At 40.1% G+C, this 17,268-nt stretch overlaps 6 protein-coding genes across 8 annotated transcripts; 2 read left to right on the top strand and 4 right to left on the bottom strand.

Annotated features, from left to right (window-relative positions):
• Positions 1–284: 284 nt before the first annotated feature.
• Positions 285–1,335, bottom strand: LOC111803173 (putative germin-like protein 2-1). Its single transcript, XM_023687462.1, has 3 exons — positions 1,154–1,335; positions 582–1,075; positions 285–487 (listed from the first exon to the last, which is right to left on the bottom strand). Exons 1-3 carry the CDS (start codon positions 1,317–1,319, stop codon positions 446–448), a joined length of 702 nt encoding a protein of 233 aa, XP_023543230.1. The 5' UTR covers positions 1,320–1,335; the 3' UTR covers positions 285–445.
• A 1,157-nt stretch (positions 1,336–2,492) lies between these two features.
• Positions 2,493–3,650, top strand: LOC111803652. Its single transcript, XM_023688162.1, has one exon. The coding sequence runs from the start codon at positions 2,493–2,495 to the stop codon at positions 3,648–3,650; it is 1,158 nt and encodes a 385-aa protein (XP_023543930.1).
• Positions 3,651–4,385: 735 nt separating this feature from the next.
• Positions 4,386–7,164, top strand: LOC111804121 (dihydroceramide fatty acyl 2-hydroxylase FAH1-like). Of its 2 annotated transcripts, none has more exons than XM_023688819.1 (7): positions 4,386–4,833; positions 5,558–5,623; positions 5,728–5,820; positions 5,960–6,156; positions 6,238–6,343; positions 6,555–6,701; positions 6,773–7,164. In XM_023688819.1, exons 2-7 carry the CDS (start codon positions 5,573–5,575, stop codon positions 6,890–6,892), a joined length of 714 nt encoding a protein of 237 aa, XP_023544587.1. In that variant the 5' UTR covers positions 4,386–4,833; positions 5,558–5,572; the 3' UTR covers positions 6,893–7,164. The 2 variants fall into 2 exon arrangements, with proteins under 2 accessions (XP_023544587.1, XP_023544588.1); XM_023688820.1 differs by lacking the exon at positions 4,386–4,833 and adding an exon at positions 4,840–4,967.
• A 585-nt stretch (positions 7,165–7,749) lies between these two features.
• Positions 7,750–9,583, bottom strand: LOC111804116 (berberine bridge enzyme-like 15). Its single transcript, XM_023688812.1, has one exon. The coding sequence runs from the start codon at positions 9,508–9,510 to the stop codon at positions 7,852–7,854; it is 1,659 nt and encodes a 552-aa protein (XP_023544580.1). The 5' UTR covers positions 9,511–9,583; the 3' UTR covers positions 7,750–7,851.
• An 818-nt stretch (positions 9,584–10,401) lies between these two features.
• Positions 10,402–13,603, bottom strand: LOC111804122 (berberine bridge enzyme-like 21). 2 transcript variants are annotated; one of them, XR_002816465.1, is made up of 2 exons: positions 11,119–11,256; positions 10,402–10,990 (listed from the first exon to the last, which is right to left on the bottom strand). XR_002816465.1 is itself a non-coding variant. In XM_023688821.1 (2 exons), exons 1-2 carry the CDS (start codon positions 13,586–13,588, stop codon positions 10,902–10,904), a joined length of 1,731 nt encoding a protein of 576 aa, XP_023544589.1. In that variant the 5' UTR covers positions 13,589–13,603; the 3' UTR covers positions 10,489–10,901. The 2 variants fall into 2 exon arrangements, 1 of the variants encoding a protein (XP_023544589.1); XM_023688821.1 differs by lacking the exon at positions 11,119–11,256 and adding an exon at positions 11,947–13,603 and having other exon boundaries at positions 10,489–10,990.
• A 1,789-nt stretch (positions 13,604–15,392) lies between these two features.
• On the bottom strand, positions 15,393–17,259 carry LOC111804118 (berberine bridge enzyme-like 8). Its single transcript, XM_023688817.1, has one exon. It carries the CDS (start codon positions 17,255–17,257, stop codon positions 15,641–15,643), a length of 1,617 nt encoding a protein of 538 aa, XP_023544585.1. The 5' UTR covers positions 17,258–17,259; the 3' UTR covers positions 15,393–15,640.
• Positions 17,260–17,268: the final 9 nt, after the last annotated feature.

Below are 17,268 nucleotides of genomic sequence, written 5' to 3'. Positions count from 1 at the left end.
AATAGGTAGGAGTACACTGAGACAAGAAAGCTTCTCCATTTCCATCCCACGCTATGGACATCTCTAATTCGGTTAAACTGCTTTATATATTATTTTAATGTGAGCCGTGATAGATTAATTTAATTAAGAAATTTAGATTTTTTTAATTTTTTTTTGGTGAGTTCAACAATATTAAAGTAATATTTAATAAAACCAAAATATTTTATACTACTTGTAATGAGTTGTATGGTCCTTTCTAAGAACATATTAAACAAGCTCAAAAAATGAATAATAGTAAAGCATAGAATAATCAATCAGTTTTTATTGAACAAAATATGGGGACCAAACAAAACAACACTCTCAAACGAAAATAATAATTAAAAACACAATGATTATTGAAACTCAACACAATGGGCCTATTTGACATTGGACGCACACAACACAGCTTAACATTAAAGAAGTGGGCTTAAAATTTGGACTGAATCTTGGTGATGGTGGCCTCCTCAACCTGGAAGGCTTTAGCCAGAATGTTGGCCGGAATATCAGTGTTAGACCCAAACACTGCATTTGCAATGGTGATGACGCCCGGGNGCCTCCTCAACCTGGAAGGCTTTAGCCAGAATGTTGGCCGGAATATCAGGGTTAGACCCAAACACTGCATTTGCAATGGTGATGACGCCCGGGTTCTGGCTGCTGAGAGCGGCGAGAGCCACGGCGGGTCCGTACCCGATGTTCTGTTGGAAGTGAATGAGACCCACCGGAAAAACAAACACATCGCCCTTGTAAAGCACTTTGGTGAAGAGACGATTCTCGGTGTTGGAGGTGACGAAGCCGACGAGGAGTGTGCCTTCGAGGACGGTGAGAATCTCGGTGGCGCGCGGGTGCGTGTGGGGCGGGTTGATCCCCCAGGGAGCATAGTCGACACGAGCCAAGGAGATGCCGAGCGTGTTGAGGCCAGGGATTTGCACCACATTGACAGCCGTCACTCGAGAGCCCACTGGGGTGGACGTGTTGGCTGCTTTGTTAAGCCCACTGAAGAAGAAATCATCCGCAGCCACAAGCTTAGGGTCCTTGCACACCACGCCGTTCACTTTCACTGCCAAAATCATGAGTTACACACCAACCAACCCCATTAACCAAAAATCCAAGATTAAGAACACAATATGAAGAGTACCTGTACTATTGGCATCCGCAACGCAGAAATCTTGAAGAGGGCTTGGATCAGAGGCCATAACAACACAAGAAGTGAGAAGAAGAAGTGGCACAAGGAGAAGGAGCTGAGCAGAAGCCATATTTGTTTTCAAGTCAAGTCTGTGGAATGAAGAAACAGGGGACGCCATGGAGCTGACTTTATAGGTAAATTCAAATTTGTAATCCTGTTTGAGTATTATAAATATTTGATTAAATTAATGTTCTGGATTAGGGATAAGGCGCAGCCGGCTCACCAAATGGAAACCTCCAATTTTGGCTCAACCTATAAAAGCTCAGTTGTTGTATGGTCAATTCAGTTCTAATAGTTAGGTTATATGAATCCATAACCAAAATAATCATGCCTTGAACAAAAATATACATAATAATATAAGGTTAGCATTATATTAAAACGTCTAATTAATATATTATTGCATTACACATTTTTTTAATTTTTTTTTTTTTAATTATTAGCTCACAAATGGCTATAAGATGGGAACAGATGCATATATGTATGTCTGCTGGCCGCCATGTCTGAAGTTTAAGATGCATATGAGAGGGAATTATTTAAGCATTTGAAGCATTTGGTGGGGGACATAATTAATTAGAATCCTTCAAATTCATTTTTACAACAAATAATTGGGCTTGGGCTTGGGCCTGGGCCTGGGCCTTTTACTTTTTACTTCCCTAATTTTCAGCAATAACTCATTTTTATTCTAAAATAATAAAATCATAGGCTGGGTTTCATTTATTAACGTTACTTTTTTCTTTATGCATACATATTTAATTTCTGCACATCTAAAATATAATTACAATAATATTTATTTATTTATATATATATATATATATATATATATGTAATTATGCCTCTATTATTATTTGATTACTTTATTTAATTAATAGCTTGTTTTTTTTATTAAAAATTTTAGTTTAGCTTTGTAAATTATATAAAATTTTGAAAATTTAGAGATAAAGTTAGAATTTTCATTTTAATTTCAATCCTTTGAGTTTCATTTATTACATAATAATGACACATTATCTTAACAGAGTTGTTGGGGGATTTATTTATTTTATTTGTATTTTTTTGTTGAAAAGAAAAGAAAAGAAAAAAAAAAAAAAAAAAAAAAAAAAAAAAAAAAAAAAACAATAATTTTGGGTGGGCTTTTGGAAGGGTCACGCGTTGTCCCCTCCATTTTTATTTTGATTATATTTATATTTATATTTATATATTTATTGGTTTTGTATTAAAACCCACTCTCTTTAAACCTCTCTTCTTCCCTCTCTGTTTGTGTGTCTGTGTTTCTAATCAAGTGTTGAAGCGGAGCATGGGTCTTCCATGGAAGAACGCCAAGGCCAATCCAATCTCCCGGATTGTCTCCGATCTCCAGCCTCCCTCCCTCGTCCTCCAAACCGGATTCCCCACCTCCGTCGTCGATCTCTTCGTCAGGAATCGCCACCGAATCAGGAGACGCTCCTTCAATACGACCAACCACGAACACTGCCCTCTCCACGCCCCGCCTCCCTCTCCCTCCCTCACCCCTCATACTTCCCCCGCCGCTCCACACTCACTCCATGCTCTCCAGCAGGACTCCATGCCGGCTCATGTGGAATTCAGTGTGCTCTGTGGCCGATCGAATGCTAATGCCAATGCCAATGCCCATGCTGCCCATTCAATCTATACCTCTTCGCTGTTCGTTGCGGCGGCAAAGATGTTTGTTGTGGTGATTCTGGTTTTGAGTACTAAAAATCTCGTTCTCGGAATTACTCTCTCCGCTTTCCTGTTGTTTCTCCTCTACTTTTTTGGGAAATTCGCGGCTCCTTTCTTCGATCCCTCTTCGATCCGAAATCGGTTCTTCCGCCGCCGAGGCGGATTGATTGTTCGTGGAGGAGAAGAAGAGGATCCGTCCATGAACTCTGTCTCCAATAACGAAATCCAAATCGTGGAATCCAATTCCGAGAAGGAACAATCAGGTTTGCAACACGAGCGATTTCGAAATTGGGAAAAGGGATTGGGTTGTTGTTTGGATTTGGAAGTGGAAGAGGAGAATGAGGAGGAGCAGCAGGGGCAATTCCAGGTGGGGAAGAATCAGAGAAGCAGGAGCGCGAAGCTGAGAACCAAAATCATAAATAAGTTGATACCGAAGAAGCTACGAAGTGGGAAGAGATTGAAAAGCAACAAGAGCGAGAAGAACAAAACGAAACAAGAAACGGGCAACATGATCATGAGAAGCGAACAAGGCACAGAATGGAGCTGCGAGAAAGAAGATGAAGAGGATTGGCAAGTGTGGAAGCCTGAAGAACAAGAAGAACAAGAAGAACAAGGAGAACAAGAGAGGAATAGGAGTTTGGATCGTGAATTTGTGATCATAATGATCCTTTTGGGGCTTTGTGGTGGCCGATTTCTGGCACTTGTTCTTACAGTTTCTGGGTGTTTCATGCTCAAACTCATCAAAATTCTGAACCAGAAACAGAAATTTGGGTAAAGTAAAGGGTAGTCCACTAATGATTATTTCCTCTTTTTCTTCAAAAAATTGATGGTTTGATGGTGAATGGTGATAGTGATGATGATGGGAGCATATCTTAGAATGGGCACGTTTGCATTCATACTGAACTTATTGTTCCAAACAATATTTAACACTTTCTTACTTATACATAGATGTAGATAACACCACACTTCAATTAATTCTGAGAACCCAACTAGTGTTCATATTTACTTCTCATTTATATTGCTGACCTCATTCTATTTTATTGAATTATTCCATTTGGACGATCGGTCTCAGGAAAGGTAGCTTGTTTGTTTGTGCTCCAATTTGATGATATTCCATCTGTAACCTCATTCTTTGACCACCCTCAACTCATTTCAATTCTTTTTGTTGCCATAACAAAACTATCTTTTTTATGTACTTTATAAAGCATAAATGAAATTGAAATGCCTTTTCATATAATTGCATATCAAATCTTTCCTAATAATATAATAACATGTCTATATTGAATTTTTACGCAACATAGGTTATAAAGTCAAAGCAAATATAAAGTTTAGAATTAAAAGATGCAATTTAAAATAGTGATTTGAGGAATGATAGTGTTTAAGCCACACCTCCACAAGACCATAATGATTTGAAGGAGGTGTTTAACATCATCACCCCCATTACCTTCTTCCTTATTTTATATTCCCCACATTTATATATGCTTTCTAAGATGATCCAGCTTCAGTCTTTATGTGATGGGTTGGAGGTTGGGGCCGAACAAAAAAGTGGGTTAGAGTGGACACATCCATCTCAAGACGGGCGTAGCGTAAAAGTTCAAGTCTTGACTCATTTTGAAAGGACCCATTTTTGGTTTTGGATTTTTGACGTTCATGGGAAAACGGGAAAATGCTGGCATTGTGAATTTGTGAGGCTGAGCTAAGATTTCGATTCCAAAGGAGTGGGTGCTTTTGAACCTCCCGTTCTAATATAAAGCCCCCAATTTGTGTTCTCAAATCTTAGGCTTTCTTTCCTTTTCTTTCTTTCACGGGTCTTTTTACCTTTCGCTCTTAAAGCTCCTTAAGATCTCGTGATAGGGCTGGAGGAGGGCATTATTATAGAAGGCCGAAGTCATCTCGTGGAACCCTTTCTACTATCCTTCTCTTGGGTTTCTCCGTCTCCCTTGCATTCTGCCAAAAAGGTTGGTATCCGGGAGAATCTGGTTATGCTACCTGCAATTTCTTCTCTGTTTCTTAAATGGAGTTAATGCGGGTCGAAAAGGGAATATCTCGGTTTGTTTATTTAATTCTCTTCTGGGTATTGCTCTTGAAACTCGTAAGTGAGTATATTCTATTTTCCCAATGTACTTAACTCTGTAATGTTCTGCTAATTGGGATGCTATGTTTTCATTTGTTCTCTTTTGGATTAATCCTCTTCTGGGTATTCTCTATCTACTTCTCGTCCTTTAATTCATAAATCTTTTGGTTTATGTTCTTAGGTTCAACACTGAATTATTCTTTTCTTTGAACGATATTTCTCTCAGTTTCCAAGATTATGACTAGAAAATGAAATTATAGTCTTTTGGATTTGAGAAGTGATTTGAATGATCTGCCATTGATGAAAATCTAATGATCATGATTTGGCAAGTTAAATGGTGAGGGTGCGTTGCCTGGAGCATCACGTTTGAGAAATATAATTCTGCCTTTAACAGAACTTGTCACATCACATAAAAGTCCTATTCTTTTAACAAGCATGCATGTTTTAAAGAGTTTGGTGAAAAACTTTAAGGCAAGTTAAAGTAATTCTATTCAGTAGTCTAATCCATGAGCAAGAGGTAAAGACGGGAGGCGAAATGTTGAAGTTGTTCATTGTTCCATTATGTTAGTTTTACTGTAGATTAACAAAGGAGGGTTATTTTCTTATAGTAAGAAGATTCCAAGATGGCTTCAAAGACTTTTACTGTAGATTTAAACAAGCCTCTCGTTTTCCAGGTTAGCCTCCTCCCTTTTCTCCTCAATGCATACACTGTTATTTCCTATAAGCTTCACTGTCATTAGTCTTCTTCAAACGGTTCTAACTAATGAAATTTTTGCAGGTTGGCCATCTTGGAGAAGCTTACAATAAATGGGTTCACCAGCCAATTGTTAGCAAGGAGGGCCCTCGGTTCTTTGGAAATGATTTTTTGGAGGTTTTACTTAGATTCTTTCTAATTATATGATATCACACAACCTGAAGTTAGTGTGCATAGATAGATGTGATAGTTGATATATGACTTTCCTGAAATGAGTAATGGGAGGTTTGCCTTTAAATTCTTGTTTCATTAACAGATGTTGACGCGCACAGTATGGTGGGTGATTCCACTTGTTTGGCTGCCAGTGATTTCCTGGTTGGTTTCTGTGTCTTTGTCAAGGGGCCTTACTCCTTCAGATGTGGCTTCATGTTTGGCTGGTGGGGTTTTCATCTGGTCTTTGCTTGAGTACACATTGCACCGCTTTCTTTTCCACATGGAAACAAGAAGCTATTGGTACTCTCTCTCTCTTTCACTCACACACACACAGATGAATGGTGAGTTCAAGGACAGTAATGATGTCACAATCTGTTTCAGGGGAAACACTCTGCATTATCTACTTCATGGTTGTCATCACAAGCATCCAATGGACGGACTCAGACTCGTCTTCCCACCAGCTGCAACAGCTATCTTAAGTGTGCCGGTAAGTTCCAAAAATGGTCACCTCTATATGCCGTCTGGTTGAGTGATCTACATTGTCATATAATTTAAAAGAGGAACCTTAAGGATTGGAACTGGATAATGATTGACCACTGGCCTCAACACTTGGCATGATCAATTAAATAATCTGTGTAATTTTGTGCAATCTAAGTATGTAATCTTATGAAGCTGTGTTTGTGATTTGTGTGTGTCAGTTGTGGGTCGTGATTAGACTTACATCGACTCCAGCAGTAGCTCCTGCTTTGTTCGGAGGTGGTTTGTTGGGATATGTAATGTACGACGTAACTCATTATTACCTGCATCATGGAAAGCCAACCTCAGGATTGTCTCAAAATTTGAAGGTAATGTCTTGGCTTTTCCACGTTTTTGAGTCAGAAGGAATGATTTCTTATGATTGTTATGCGTTGGACAGAGATATCACTTGAACCACCACTTCAGGATTCAAAGCCAAGGATTTGGTATCACTTCTCCATTGTGGGACAGAGCATTTGGAACATATCCTTCTACTAAACCCATTCAGGAAAACAAATGAAGATGTTGGCTGCACAAATATTATCTCATCACTAGATTTTTGTATGGGGTTTGTTCTTCTTTTTTGTACATTAAGCGTTAAGTTCATGCTTTGACAACCGTTATATATATATATATATTTTGGGCGACAGGGTAGCGCCTGCATATCGCCCGCCTTTCTTGAATACTCTATTCTTCTTTCTTCCTTCTGGTTATCAGATGAGGTAAGCTGTTTTCATGTTCATCAACTATGGAGCTATACTTGAATGAGAATTGTGTATTTGCATTTGTAAATTGTGAAGCTGCTATGCTGTCTGTGTCATCTGTTTTCATGCAGAAACAGACACTTTTAAAAGAAGAAAAAACACTAAATCTGAGAGTCCAAAACGAAGAAGCTGAAAGGAGAGAAATAAGAAACTGGTGGCTGATTTATGTGAGAATCCATATTGGTGGGAGAGTAGAACAAAACATTTCTTATAAGAACGTGGAAACCTCTTTACAAAACCGTGAGGCTGGCGCCAATACGTCATGGGTCAAAGTAGACAATACCTACTAGGGATAAGCTTGAGCTGTTACAATTTCTCCTCTGGCACCAATGCTAGTGCTACTGCCAAGGAATGCAAAATCGATTCTCGAGCCTAGTTTTTGTTTTATTTAACAACTTTTGATACCCGAAAATGATCGGTGACGACTCCAAACCTCCTTTCTAAGAAGAAATCTTTCGATATAAGATCTCAGCCACTCTGTAGCATTGGGATGACGTTGGGACTGAGATATTATTTGACTTCTAAAACCATCTTAAGCTGAAAATCTTTTCATTGTTCTGGTTTGAATTCATTTGTTTCTTAGGAGAAAAATCCGAAGGCTCATTCATTCACTGCATCACTTCATAATAGATTTATCAGTATCTTATTGCATTTACGGCCCAAGCAAGTTACAAACTTTTAAAGGTAAGGTAAAAAGTAAACACATCAAATAACTCTAATCAAACCCCCTTTCGGAATATCCAAACCTTAAACTTTCAGAAGTTGGAATAGGTGGAATGCTCTGTTCATGTCTGAAGAAGTTATCAGGATCAACCTTAGTCTTAACTCTCAGCAATCTCCCAAAGTTTTGCTTGAAATACCGAGTTCCCCATCCGATCGCCTCGATGTAGCTCGTGTTGCTGTTCTTTTCGTTGATTCCCAAATCAAGATCTCTGTAATTCACATATGCTTCTCTTGGAAGCTGAGAAACATAAGGTGCCATGTAATTGTAAAGCTTCTTGATCCATTGCAGGTGTCTGTCTTCATTTCCTTCCTTTTGCCATGTAGTTAGGTACTGAATCTTGAAAAGGACTCCTCTTCTGTGAGGAAATGGGATCTGAGTCTCTGAGATTTTGGCCATCATTCCACCATAAGGATTCCATATCATCAATGGGCTTTCTTCTTCATACAACCTTTTCCAGAGCCCTTCAAGACCTGTTTCTGGAATGGGGTCTCTCACGAAATCTGATTTGGCTTTGAAGAAGTTCTTGAAAGTGGATTTTCCTTGGAGAAGCACTTCTGGTGGAGTTCCACTTGGATAACCAGCAATGTAAAGAACTGATTTGATCCAACTTGTTTCTATGCAGTCTTTTCTTGTCAAACCCAATTCAGGAAAGCTCTCTCCCATAATCTTGAGGAGTCTATTTGCATTCCCCAAGAACTGGGCGTTGTAAGCTGTGCTCACAGTTTTCTGACCCTGTTTATCAGTATTAGCAGCCACATTTATAATGACTCTGATGAACAAATCTTCATCTAGCTTATCAGCAACCTGTTGCCATTTGTACAGTATTTTTGTACCGTCTTGTTCTAATGTCTTTGCAACAGTAAAAACAGTCACAATTGATGGAACAGGTACCAAATTTAGCTTCCACCACAGAATGATTCCAAAGCTCCCTCCTCCCCCTCCTCTTATTGCCCAAAACAGGTCCTCTCCCATGGCTTCTCTGTCAAGAATTCTCCCATTTGCATCAACAATCCGAGCATCGACGACGTTGTCAGCGCCGAGGCCATATTTTCGCATCATAGAACCATAAGCACCTCCTGTTATATGACCTCCAACACCCAAGCTTGTGCAAAGGCCAGCTGGGAAGCCATGAACTTTACTTTTCTCAGCAATTCTGTAATAAACTTCTCCAATCGTCGCCCCGGCTTGAACCCAAGCGCTATTACTGTCAATATCGACTTTGACAGATCGGAGTTTGGCGAGATCAAGAATTATGAAAGGTGACTCAATTTGAGACACATAAGAGAGGCCCTCATAGTCATGGCCTCCACTACGAACTCTGAGGTGAATTTTTAGCTGTTTTGAGCAGATAACAGCTGCTTGGACATTGGAATCAAGCAATGGGGTGAAGATGAACAGAGGCTTTGGCACTGAAGCCTCCAAGTACCTCAGATTCTGAGCAGTTGACTGCAGAAGAGTATTAAACGTAGCATTGTTCGGAGCACAAAAAGTTGAGTAAGGGACAGAGAATTGAGAATTCTCATTGAGACATTGAAGGAAACTCTCCTGAAGAGAAGCTGAAGCAACCCAAGTAGAAGATGAAAGCAGAAAGACAAGAAACAGAGAAGACACAAAGGATTTGTACTTGGGATTTATAAACAACACCCTCATGGCTGCTAACAACAAAAGGCTCAATTAGTACCTTGATGTCTGTGGAATGCCAAGAATCAGTGGTTTCTCAAACCAATATATAGGGGAAGTTTCAAGCTTTGGCTATGAAAGTGGTATCAAACGCAAAGTTGAGCTAATACAAACGTCATGAGGTCTGTTCGGATCCTTGCACGCTACATATGCCTCAAGAAGAAAGCAAGACTGATGTAATCCATGTCTTTAAGAAACATCTGCCGCCTTGTGTCTGTTCAAACGTGAAGCAAGAAATGAAAGTGACAGACCTTTTATTTGTGTCGAGTATGAAACTGTAGTTTGAAATACGGGATACTGAGGCAGTTGTACACAATAAAGTCTGAAAACAGGGACCAGATCCTTAAACTGCCATATGAAGATGACGTTGAGTGTATTGGGAAGTTCTTTTGCTGTAAAATTAAGGTTTGGAATTTAATGCAATTCCGCAAGGAGAAGAGTATTGGAGGTTCTTCCATTTCAGAGATTAGCACATTCATTTAAGGACTTACTGTTCTATAGGCTATATTTTTGGGTCTAACACTTGACTTAACATGGGTCAACCATACTTATTAAGGGCATAGTTCATAAATGAAAAGTTTTCCTTTTACAAGATTTCTAATATTGTAAATGAAGGTAAAAATATACAAGGATTCCTTTTGTAAAAGCCCCACGTCCCTATGGCGTGTTACGTAAAGATTTCTACACTCTTGTGAGGAATGTTTTGTTCCCCTCTCCAACCAATGTGATATGTGGGATCTCACAATCTACCCCTCGAGAGTCCAACGTCCTCGCTGGCACAGCGTCCAAGCCCACCGCTAGCAGATATTGTCCCCTTTGACCCGTTACGTATCACTGTTTTCTACCGCTTTATAAGAAATGTTTCGTTTCCCTCTACAACTAACGTGAATCTCACACCGAGTCAGAGTTGGTTTCATTGTATTACTTTGTTGAGTTAGGAAGATCTTAGCAGAATAAAAATGCAGTGCTGGGGTTGAATGATGATGAAGATAAACTTCTCTTTGGGCTAGAAGTTTGGCTTGTATGAACTGATCTAGATAAGGTCGTCATAGTGGGACGATAGGATTTGTGAAGATAACACTCTAAAGTGAACAAGTTTGTTAAGACCCCAAATCAGAATAAGTGGTAGGATAAGGCATCTCTAAAGCACTGCTACTCATTATAATATACTTTCAAGGCATTAAGTGGATGATTACCAACCATTGTCATCTCACTCTGGTGTTTGAAATATCAAAGCTTGAGAACAAAGATTTTGACTTCAATACGTGCTGCTGCTGCTGCTGGTTGGTGTCTTTTCTTTTTCTCCCTCTAGTTGTTCTTCGTTGTGGAACCCCACTCCCTGTAGTCATTCCTTTGTGGGTTTACAAAAGCTGTGGTGTAACCATGATGATGGCCACCATGGTCGGCCTCCAACTTCTTCTACTCCAACTCAAACCAGAAGATTGGAGCTCTGCAGTTAGCAAAATGGCTCAGATTCAGTGAGAAAGAACAAGGAAAACATGGATCTAACTTCATTTTGAAGATGGAGATAGAGATAGGCAAACTAATTATGTTAGTATGTCTTTTAAGCCATACTACCATGAATCTTTGGTAGCTTGTTTTCAAACACAGTCACACCAACAATCCGCGCAACGCATCGGAGATTAAACTGCCTTCGAAATCGTGGCCGCCGCCGCTTCTGATTCTTAGTGAAGGCCGGAGGTTTTGGCGCAAATGAGAGTGAATTGAACATGGGATTCGCGTAATGGGGCGATAATGAATGTGGGTTTCGGGCCGGCATTGATGGGTATGTGTTATTTACAGAGATGATTGATTCTACTTCGCCGGCGACAACAGTAGCATCTTTTTTTCCTTGTTGGCTTTTCTTTGGCTATACGTGTTCGCTAAAGCTGCTGCTTCTTTCAATTCATTTTTGGGACCCTTAAAAAAAGCCAACTTTTGGGTTTATTTATTGTCACCTATTCCATTTAATAATAACTTTACCAATTCCCCTTTAAACACTTGCAGCAGAACGCAGCCTTACACACATGAGCAGCAACAACCCACGATATGATGCCTTAATTGATTGCCAAATTTTCAATCTTTTCAGCCAACCACCGCCCCGGGAGAGACAGAGGAGGACAGAAAAGTCAAGTTTTTATGCACCAAAACTCGACTCCAATGGCGACTGATTTCCATAACTTTTATTACTTTCATTAACAAATCTTCATACAAACGTAAAGAGAAATATGGTACGAACTGTAAATGCATATATCTATAAATCTTGGTTTCCATCAGAAAAACCGAAACAATCAGCTTTTTCAATTCTAATAACCCTGTGGTTCTCGCATCACATTACAATGCAATGCAAGTAAAATAATAATGTAGATAACCGACACCAAATCCTAGGACCATCTCATTGCTTACTTGAAAGAGTTGGAATACTCTGTTCATTCCAGAAGAAATTCTCTGGATCCACAGCCGTCTTCACCTTCACCAGCCTATCGAAATTCTCCCCGAAGTATTTCAATCCATAAACCTTCCCATCCTCGAAGCTGTTCTTGTCGTTGTTGTTGGTGCCAATGTCCAAATCTCTGTAGTTCAGGAAGGATTGTCTTGGATTCTTCGACACAAAGGGGGTCATGTAACTGTACAGCCTTCTTATTTGCTTCACAAACTCCTGGTCTGCCTCCGGCCCTGGTTCGTTCCAGTTCACTGAGTACTGGATCTTGTACAGATTTCCTGCTCGGTGAGGGAATGGGGTCGCTGTAGATGGAATTTCGCTCATCTTTCCGCCATAGGGGTTGAAAACAAGCCCTGTTTTGCCGATTTCGATCATCTTCTTGTACAACCAATCCAACCCATCTCTGGAAATGGGTGTCTGAACGTAATCCGATTTCCTTCTGAGAAACCCTGATGAATCGAGATTGCGGTCGAGTAGAGCTTTCGGTGAAGTTCCGTTATCGAAATTACCCCACCAAAGAACAGAGTCGATCCAACTAAGTTCGATACAGTTCTCTTTCTGCAACCCCAATTCGGGGAATTCTTTTGCCAACAAGGAAACGACTTCTTCCGATTTCCCGAGGAACAAGGCCACGACTGAGGCTCTGACTGTTCGAGTCCCCTTCTTCACTTTACTGGAAACTGGCTGTAAGAGTAGCCTCATGAACAGATTCTCGTCGGTGGACGGAGCCACTTCTTGCCATCTGACCACCAAGTCAGCGGCGTTCTGTTCCAGGGTTCTTTCCACGCGGAAGACGGTGACCGTCTCCGGCACTGGAACCAGCCGGATTTTGTAGGCGAGGACGACCCCAAAACTGGCTCCTCCGCCGCCGCTAATAGCCCAGAAAAGATCCTCCCCCATGGACTTGGAATCGAGGATTCTGCCCTTCACATCGACAATCCGAGCATCGAGAATTTGGTCAACGGAGAGTCCGTACTTCCGGAGCATGTTGCCGTAGCCGCCGCCGCTAATATGTCCGCCAACGCCGACAGTTGGACAAATCCCAGCCGGGTAGCCTAGAACCTTACTCTTCTCCCAAATTCCATAGTACACTTCTCCGAGTGTGGCTCCAGCTTGAACCCACGCCGATTTGTCGGCAACATCGACGGTAACCGCGCGAAGATTGGACATATCGAGAACGATGAACTCAACATCGGAAACATAGGAGATACCCTCATAATCGTGGCCCCCACTTCGGATTTTGAGTTGAATGCCGAGCTTCTTGGAGCAAATGACAGCGGATTGGACATGGGATTCGGTGAATGGAGTGACGATTATCACAGGCTTGGGCGCTGAGGAAGTGTTGAAACGGGCGTTTCGGATATAAGCCCGAAGAACCGAAGTGTAAGAAGCATTTTGGCGAGAGAAGACTATGTCGGAGAGTCCATGAGAGGTGTCGGAGTCGGATTGGAAGCAGTGGAGAAATTGGGTGTAGACGGAATCTGCGGCGGCGGAGGGAGGCGAGAATCGGAGAAGGATAAGGAAGAGAAGGAGAGGAAGAAGACGAGACATAGTTGGGTGGAAGTTGGAGTTGGTGTTATTCATTTGATTTGCATTATGGAACATCGTGGCTTTATATGCAAAATGCAACTCGGCTTCCTCCTCAAATTTTCCTGGTTTGACCATCAAAACTCTTTAATTATTAATAAATAATAAAGTTTATTAATTTAACTATTAATACTTCCAACTTATGTCAATCATTATTAGGTGGTTTATTTAATAAATTCCGCCCACATGATAATTAAATTAAAAACATTGGGCTATTTACAGTCGTAAAATAATGCCGGCAAAGGCGGCATCATATGCGGACAGTCAATGTTTTATCCTACGTTAATTTTCAAATTAGGTTGTCGCAAAATCGTAATCAAATGGATATTTAATTATTTACATTATAGAAAGAAAAAAATCTTAATTACTTTTAATTTGCGAGCAAACAAGTTGTGGTTTCTTGAAAAGTCTAAAATAGTTAATGACCTGATAAGATTTTAGAAATTTAAAACTGAAATTAAATTTGGAAATAAAAATATGAAAATATTTAATGAAGAATCCAAGAAATAATAAAATTCATACTAAACGCGTTTTCCCTTTTTACGCATAATAGTGGGCTAATAATTTGTATTTGGATTAATATGTAAATTATAAATTAACAAAACTAAATAAATGAAGATGAGATTTAGGGGAAAGGGAAGGGCAATTGTGGAAGTGAGTATAATAATGGTGGGGTTTGTTGGAAGTTTAGCATATTTTAAAGTTGAATTATAAAATTGGAAGTATGCCTGTCCCTGTCGACTCACATGTCTACCTTTGTCGTGCCACATTGTTCTTCCCATTTTAAATTAAAAAAAAGTAAAGAAAAATGATGTGAATGGAATATGTGCGTATAATTTGACCGGACAAAGAAGGGGAGAAAAATCTGAATGTTAATTAATGAACAATAAAATATCTTTGCTATGAACGTGAAGGACTTGTGTAATTTGGTTGTGTAATTTGGTTGGGACTGCATCAACCTAACCCACCTCCCTACCCACAAAATCCCCTTTCAAAAATTACACATTTTGAAGACTAAATAGATATAAATTTTGGAAGGAGGTGGCTAAAATGATTTGTGTTCAAAAGTCAACTTTCAAATAAATTAAAAAAAAAAAGTTGACTTTTGACTTTTCGGATGCCTGCTTTTCCTATTTTCAAAGACAAAAACTTCAATAATTTCAAAATTTTCAAGTTTTTTTTTTTTTTTTTACATTATAAATAAATAAATAAATATTTTGGAAATTTTAAAATCAAACATTTTCTTGTGATGATTTGTTTTGAAGTTTAGTGGTTAATATTTAATTGAAATAAAATGTTACTTATATTTATTAAAATTGGTTGAGTCAAGATCATCTAGATTTTGCACGTCTCGTTTTAATATAAAACATAAAAGGCATTGAGGATTCCTAAAATGTCCCAATAATTGGTTCGATAATATATAATATTTAAAAAAATATATATATATATGGCACGTGTTAGTTTTGTTGGCGGTTGGACCCGGTCGAAAGCACGTGACGGGTGGGAAATGAAGTTGCCAATCTGGAGGTGAAAATTCGGACGCGTTTACGAGTCACGGAAGCGGAGGAGGCTTCCGACATCGTCCATTCAAAACACGGCAATAACATCTCACCAAAAAACGATAAATGTTTCAAAAGTCAAACATGCCTCCACTACCCTAAACCCTATCCATATCCCATCCACTTTACATTAAAAATTCATAAATAATAAATAAATTATTGCACAAAATAAGAAAAATCATATAAAATAACCCTCTTTTTNTTTTTAATCTCTAAAAAGAATTTAAAAATATGTTTAGTGCTAGTATTAGAAACTGTTTATCTAGGGTTTTAACTGTTCACAGGCAATATTATTTCAAGAAACCAACGGTAATCTAGTTGTCGGATATTTGAAACAAACTTACAATATCTAGTTACCAACACAATTAACAGTAATTAGTGGGACAATTAAGCTTAATTGCTCAAATCCCAGATATAATACGAGAACGAACCCCAGAATAACGGAAAAGGGACGTTTTTGCATTTTAGTGTAGTAGAAGATGGATCACTCAGCCAAGCAGATATTCACACATCAAAGCCTCTCAGCTCTGCCATTACAATCATATGCTGCAGCAGATGGAATGCTCTGTTCATATCTGAAGAAGTTGCCCGGATCCACCATGGTCTTCACCTCCACCAATCTGTCGAAGTTTCCCTTGAAATACTTTCTTCCCCAGTGGCTCGCCTCCCAATAGCTTGCGTTGCCGTTTCCATTCACGCCCAAATCCACGTCTCTGTAGTTCAAATATGCACTTCTAGGCGATTTTGAAACATGGGGTGTCATGTACTCGTAAAGCTCTCTGATCAGCCCCACGTTCTTGTCTGCAGCCTCCTCGCCTTCTTCTTTCCATGTCACTGAGTACTGTATTTTGTATCTGTTCCCTGCTCTGTGCGGAAATGGGGTTTCGCTCTCTGCAATTTCACTCATTTTCCCACCGTATGGGTTGAAGGTCAGCGCTGGTCTTTTCAGTTCCATCATTTTCCTCATCATTCCTTCCAGATCTGCCTTGGAGATTGGCTCTTGAACGTAGTCCGATTTCTTCTTCAAGAACTTTTCGGAGTTGGGTTGCCTTTCGAGCAAGACATTTAGAGGAGTCCCAGTGGGGTAGTTGGACCAGAACAGAACAGACTCGATCCAGCTCATTTCTAGACAATCCTCGGCCTTCACACCCAATTCTGGAAGTGTTTCAGACATTAAGGAAAACAGCTTCTGGGCACTTCCTAGGAACAAGGAGATGAACTTGGCTTTTGCTGTCTTTTGGGTTTTTTTATTTACAGGAAGAATCACCACTCTTATGAACAGATTTTCATCAATTTTGTCAGCAACTTCCTGCCATTTGTACAACATATCTACAGCACCTTCCTCCATGGTTTTCTCCATTCTAAAAACGGAGACAGTTTCAGGTAAAGGAACAAGCTTAAACTTCCATGAAACTATGACACCAAAACTAGCTCCACCTCCTCCTCTAATTGCCCAAAACAGATCTTCCCCCATCGATTCCCTATCTAAAACCCTACCATTAGAATCAACAATCAGAGCATCAACTACATTGTCCACAGAAACCCCAAATTTCCTCATCAAATTACCGTACCCGGCGCCGCTGAGATGGCCTCCAACTCCAACCGTGGGGCAAACCCCAGCTGGGAATCCGTGGATCTTGCTCTTCTCTGCAATTTTGAAGTAAACTTCGCCCAGGGTTGCTCCCGAGTCCACCCACGCACTCCCGTCCTCAATGTCGACAGCTACAGATCGAAGATTGAACATATCGAGGATCACAAAAGGGGAATCGGAGACATAAGAGAGGCCGTCGTAATCATGGCCACCACTTCGGATTCTGAGTTCTAGGGCGTGGATTCTGCAACAGAGAATGGAGGCTTGAATGTGGGAGACATGGGTCGGGGCGACGATGAACAAGGGCTTAGGGGTAGTGGGGGAGGCGAACCTTAGATTCCGGATGTAAGAGTTCAAGACAGGGGAGTAAGATGGGTTGTCGGGGAAGAAGGTAACTTCAGAGATTGGGGAAGCTGATGGCGAAGAATGGTCGGAAAGGCAGCTGAGAAGGGTGTGATGAGAAGCCGCCGCCATTGAAGGGAGAATGAGAAGAAGGGTTGTAAGGATTGGGATTAATAATGAAGTTGGAATCTCCATGGGCGATCGAG

Source organism: Cucurbita pepo, chromosome LG10 (assembly GCF_002806865.2).
Source record: "Cucurbita pepo subsp. pepo cultivar mu-cu-16 chromosome LG10, ASM280686v2, whole genome shotgun sequence".
In the NCBI taxonomy this organism is placed as follows: domain Eukaryota; kingdom Viridiplantae; phylum Streptophyta; class Magnoliopsida; order Cucurbitales; family Cucurbitaceae; genus Cucurbita; species Cucurbita pepo.
Note: the sequence above shows the minus strand (reverse complement) of the source record. Positions and strands in the feature narration are given on the sequence as shown.

Coding starts and splice junctions, on each gene's coding strand:
- LOC111803652 (XM_023688162.1), top strand. CDS start 2,493: ATGGGTCTTCCATGGAAGAACGCCAAGGCCAATCCAATCTCCCGGATT.
- LOC111803173 (XM_023687462.1), bottom strand. CDS start 1,319: ATGGCGTCCCCTGTTTCTTCATTCCACAGACTTGACTTGAAAACAAAT. Junction 1,076..1,153: donor TGCGGATGCCAATAGTACAG/GTACTCTTCATA, acceptor TGATTTTGGCAG/TGAAAGTGAACGGCGTGGTG.
- LOC111804122 (XM_023688821.1), bottom strand. CDS start 13,588: ATGTTCCATAATGCAAATCAAATGAATAACACCAACTCCAACTTCCAC. Junction 10,991..11,946: donor GAGTATTCCAACTCTTTCAA/GTAAGCAATGAG, acceptor TGCTAACTGCAG/AGCTCCAATCTTCTGGTTTG.
- LOC111804118 (XM_023688817.1), bottom strand. CDS start 17,257: ATGGAGATTCCAACTTCATTATTAATCCCAATCCTTACAACCCTTCTT.
- LOC111804121 (XM_023688819.1), top strand. CDS start 5,573: ATGGCTTCAAAGACTTTTACTGTAGATTTAAACAAGCCTCTCGTTTTC. Junction 5,821..5,959: donor TTGGAAATGATTTTTTGGAG/GTTTTACTTAGA, acceptor TTTCATTAACAG/ATGTTGACGCGCACAGTATG. Junction 6,344..6,554: donor CAGCTATCTTAAGTGTGCCG/GTAAGTTCCAAA, acceptor TGTGTGTGTCAG/TTGTGGGTCGTGATTAGACT.
- LOC111804116 (XM_023688812.1), bottom strand. CDS start 9,510: ATGAGGGTGTTGTTTATAAATCCCAAGTACAAATCCTTTGTGTCTTCT.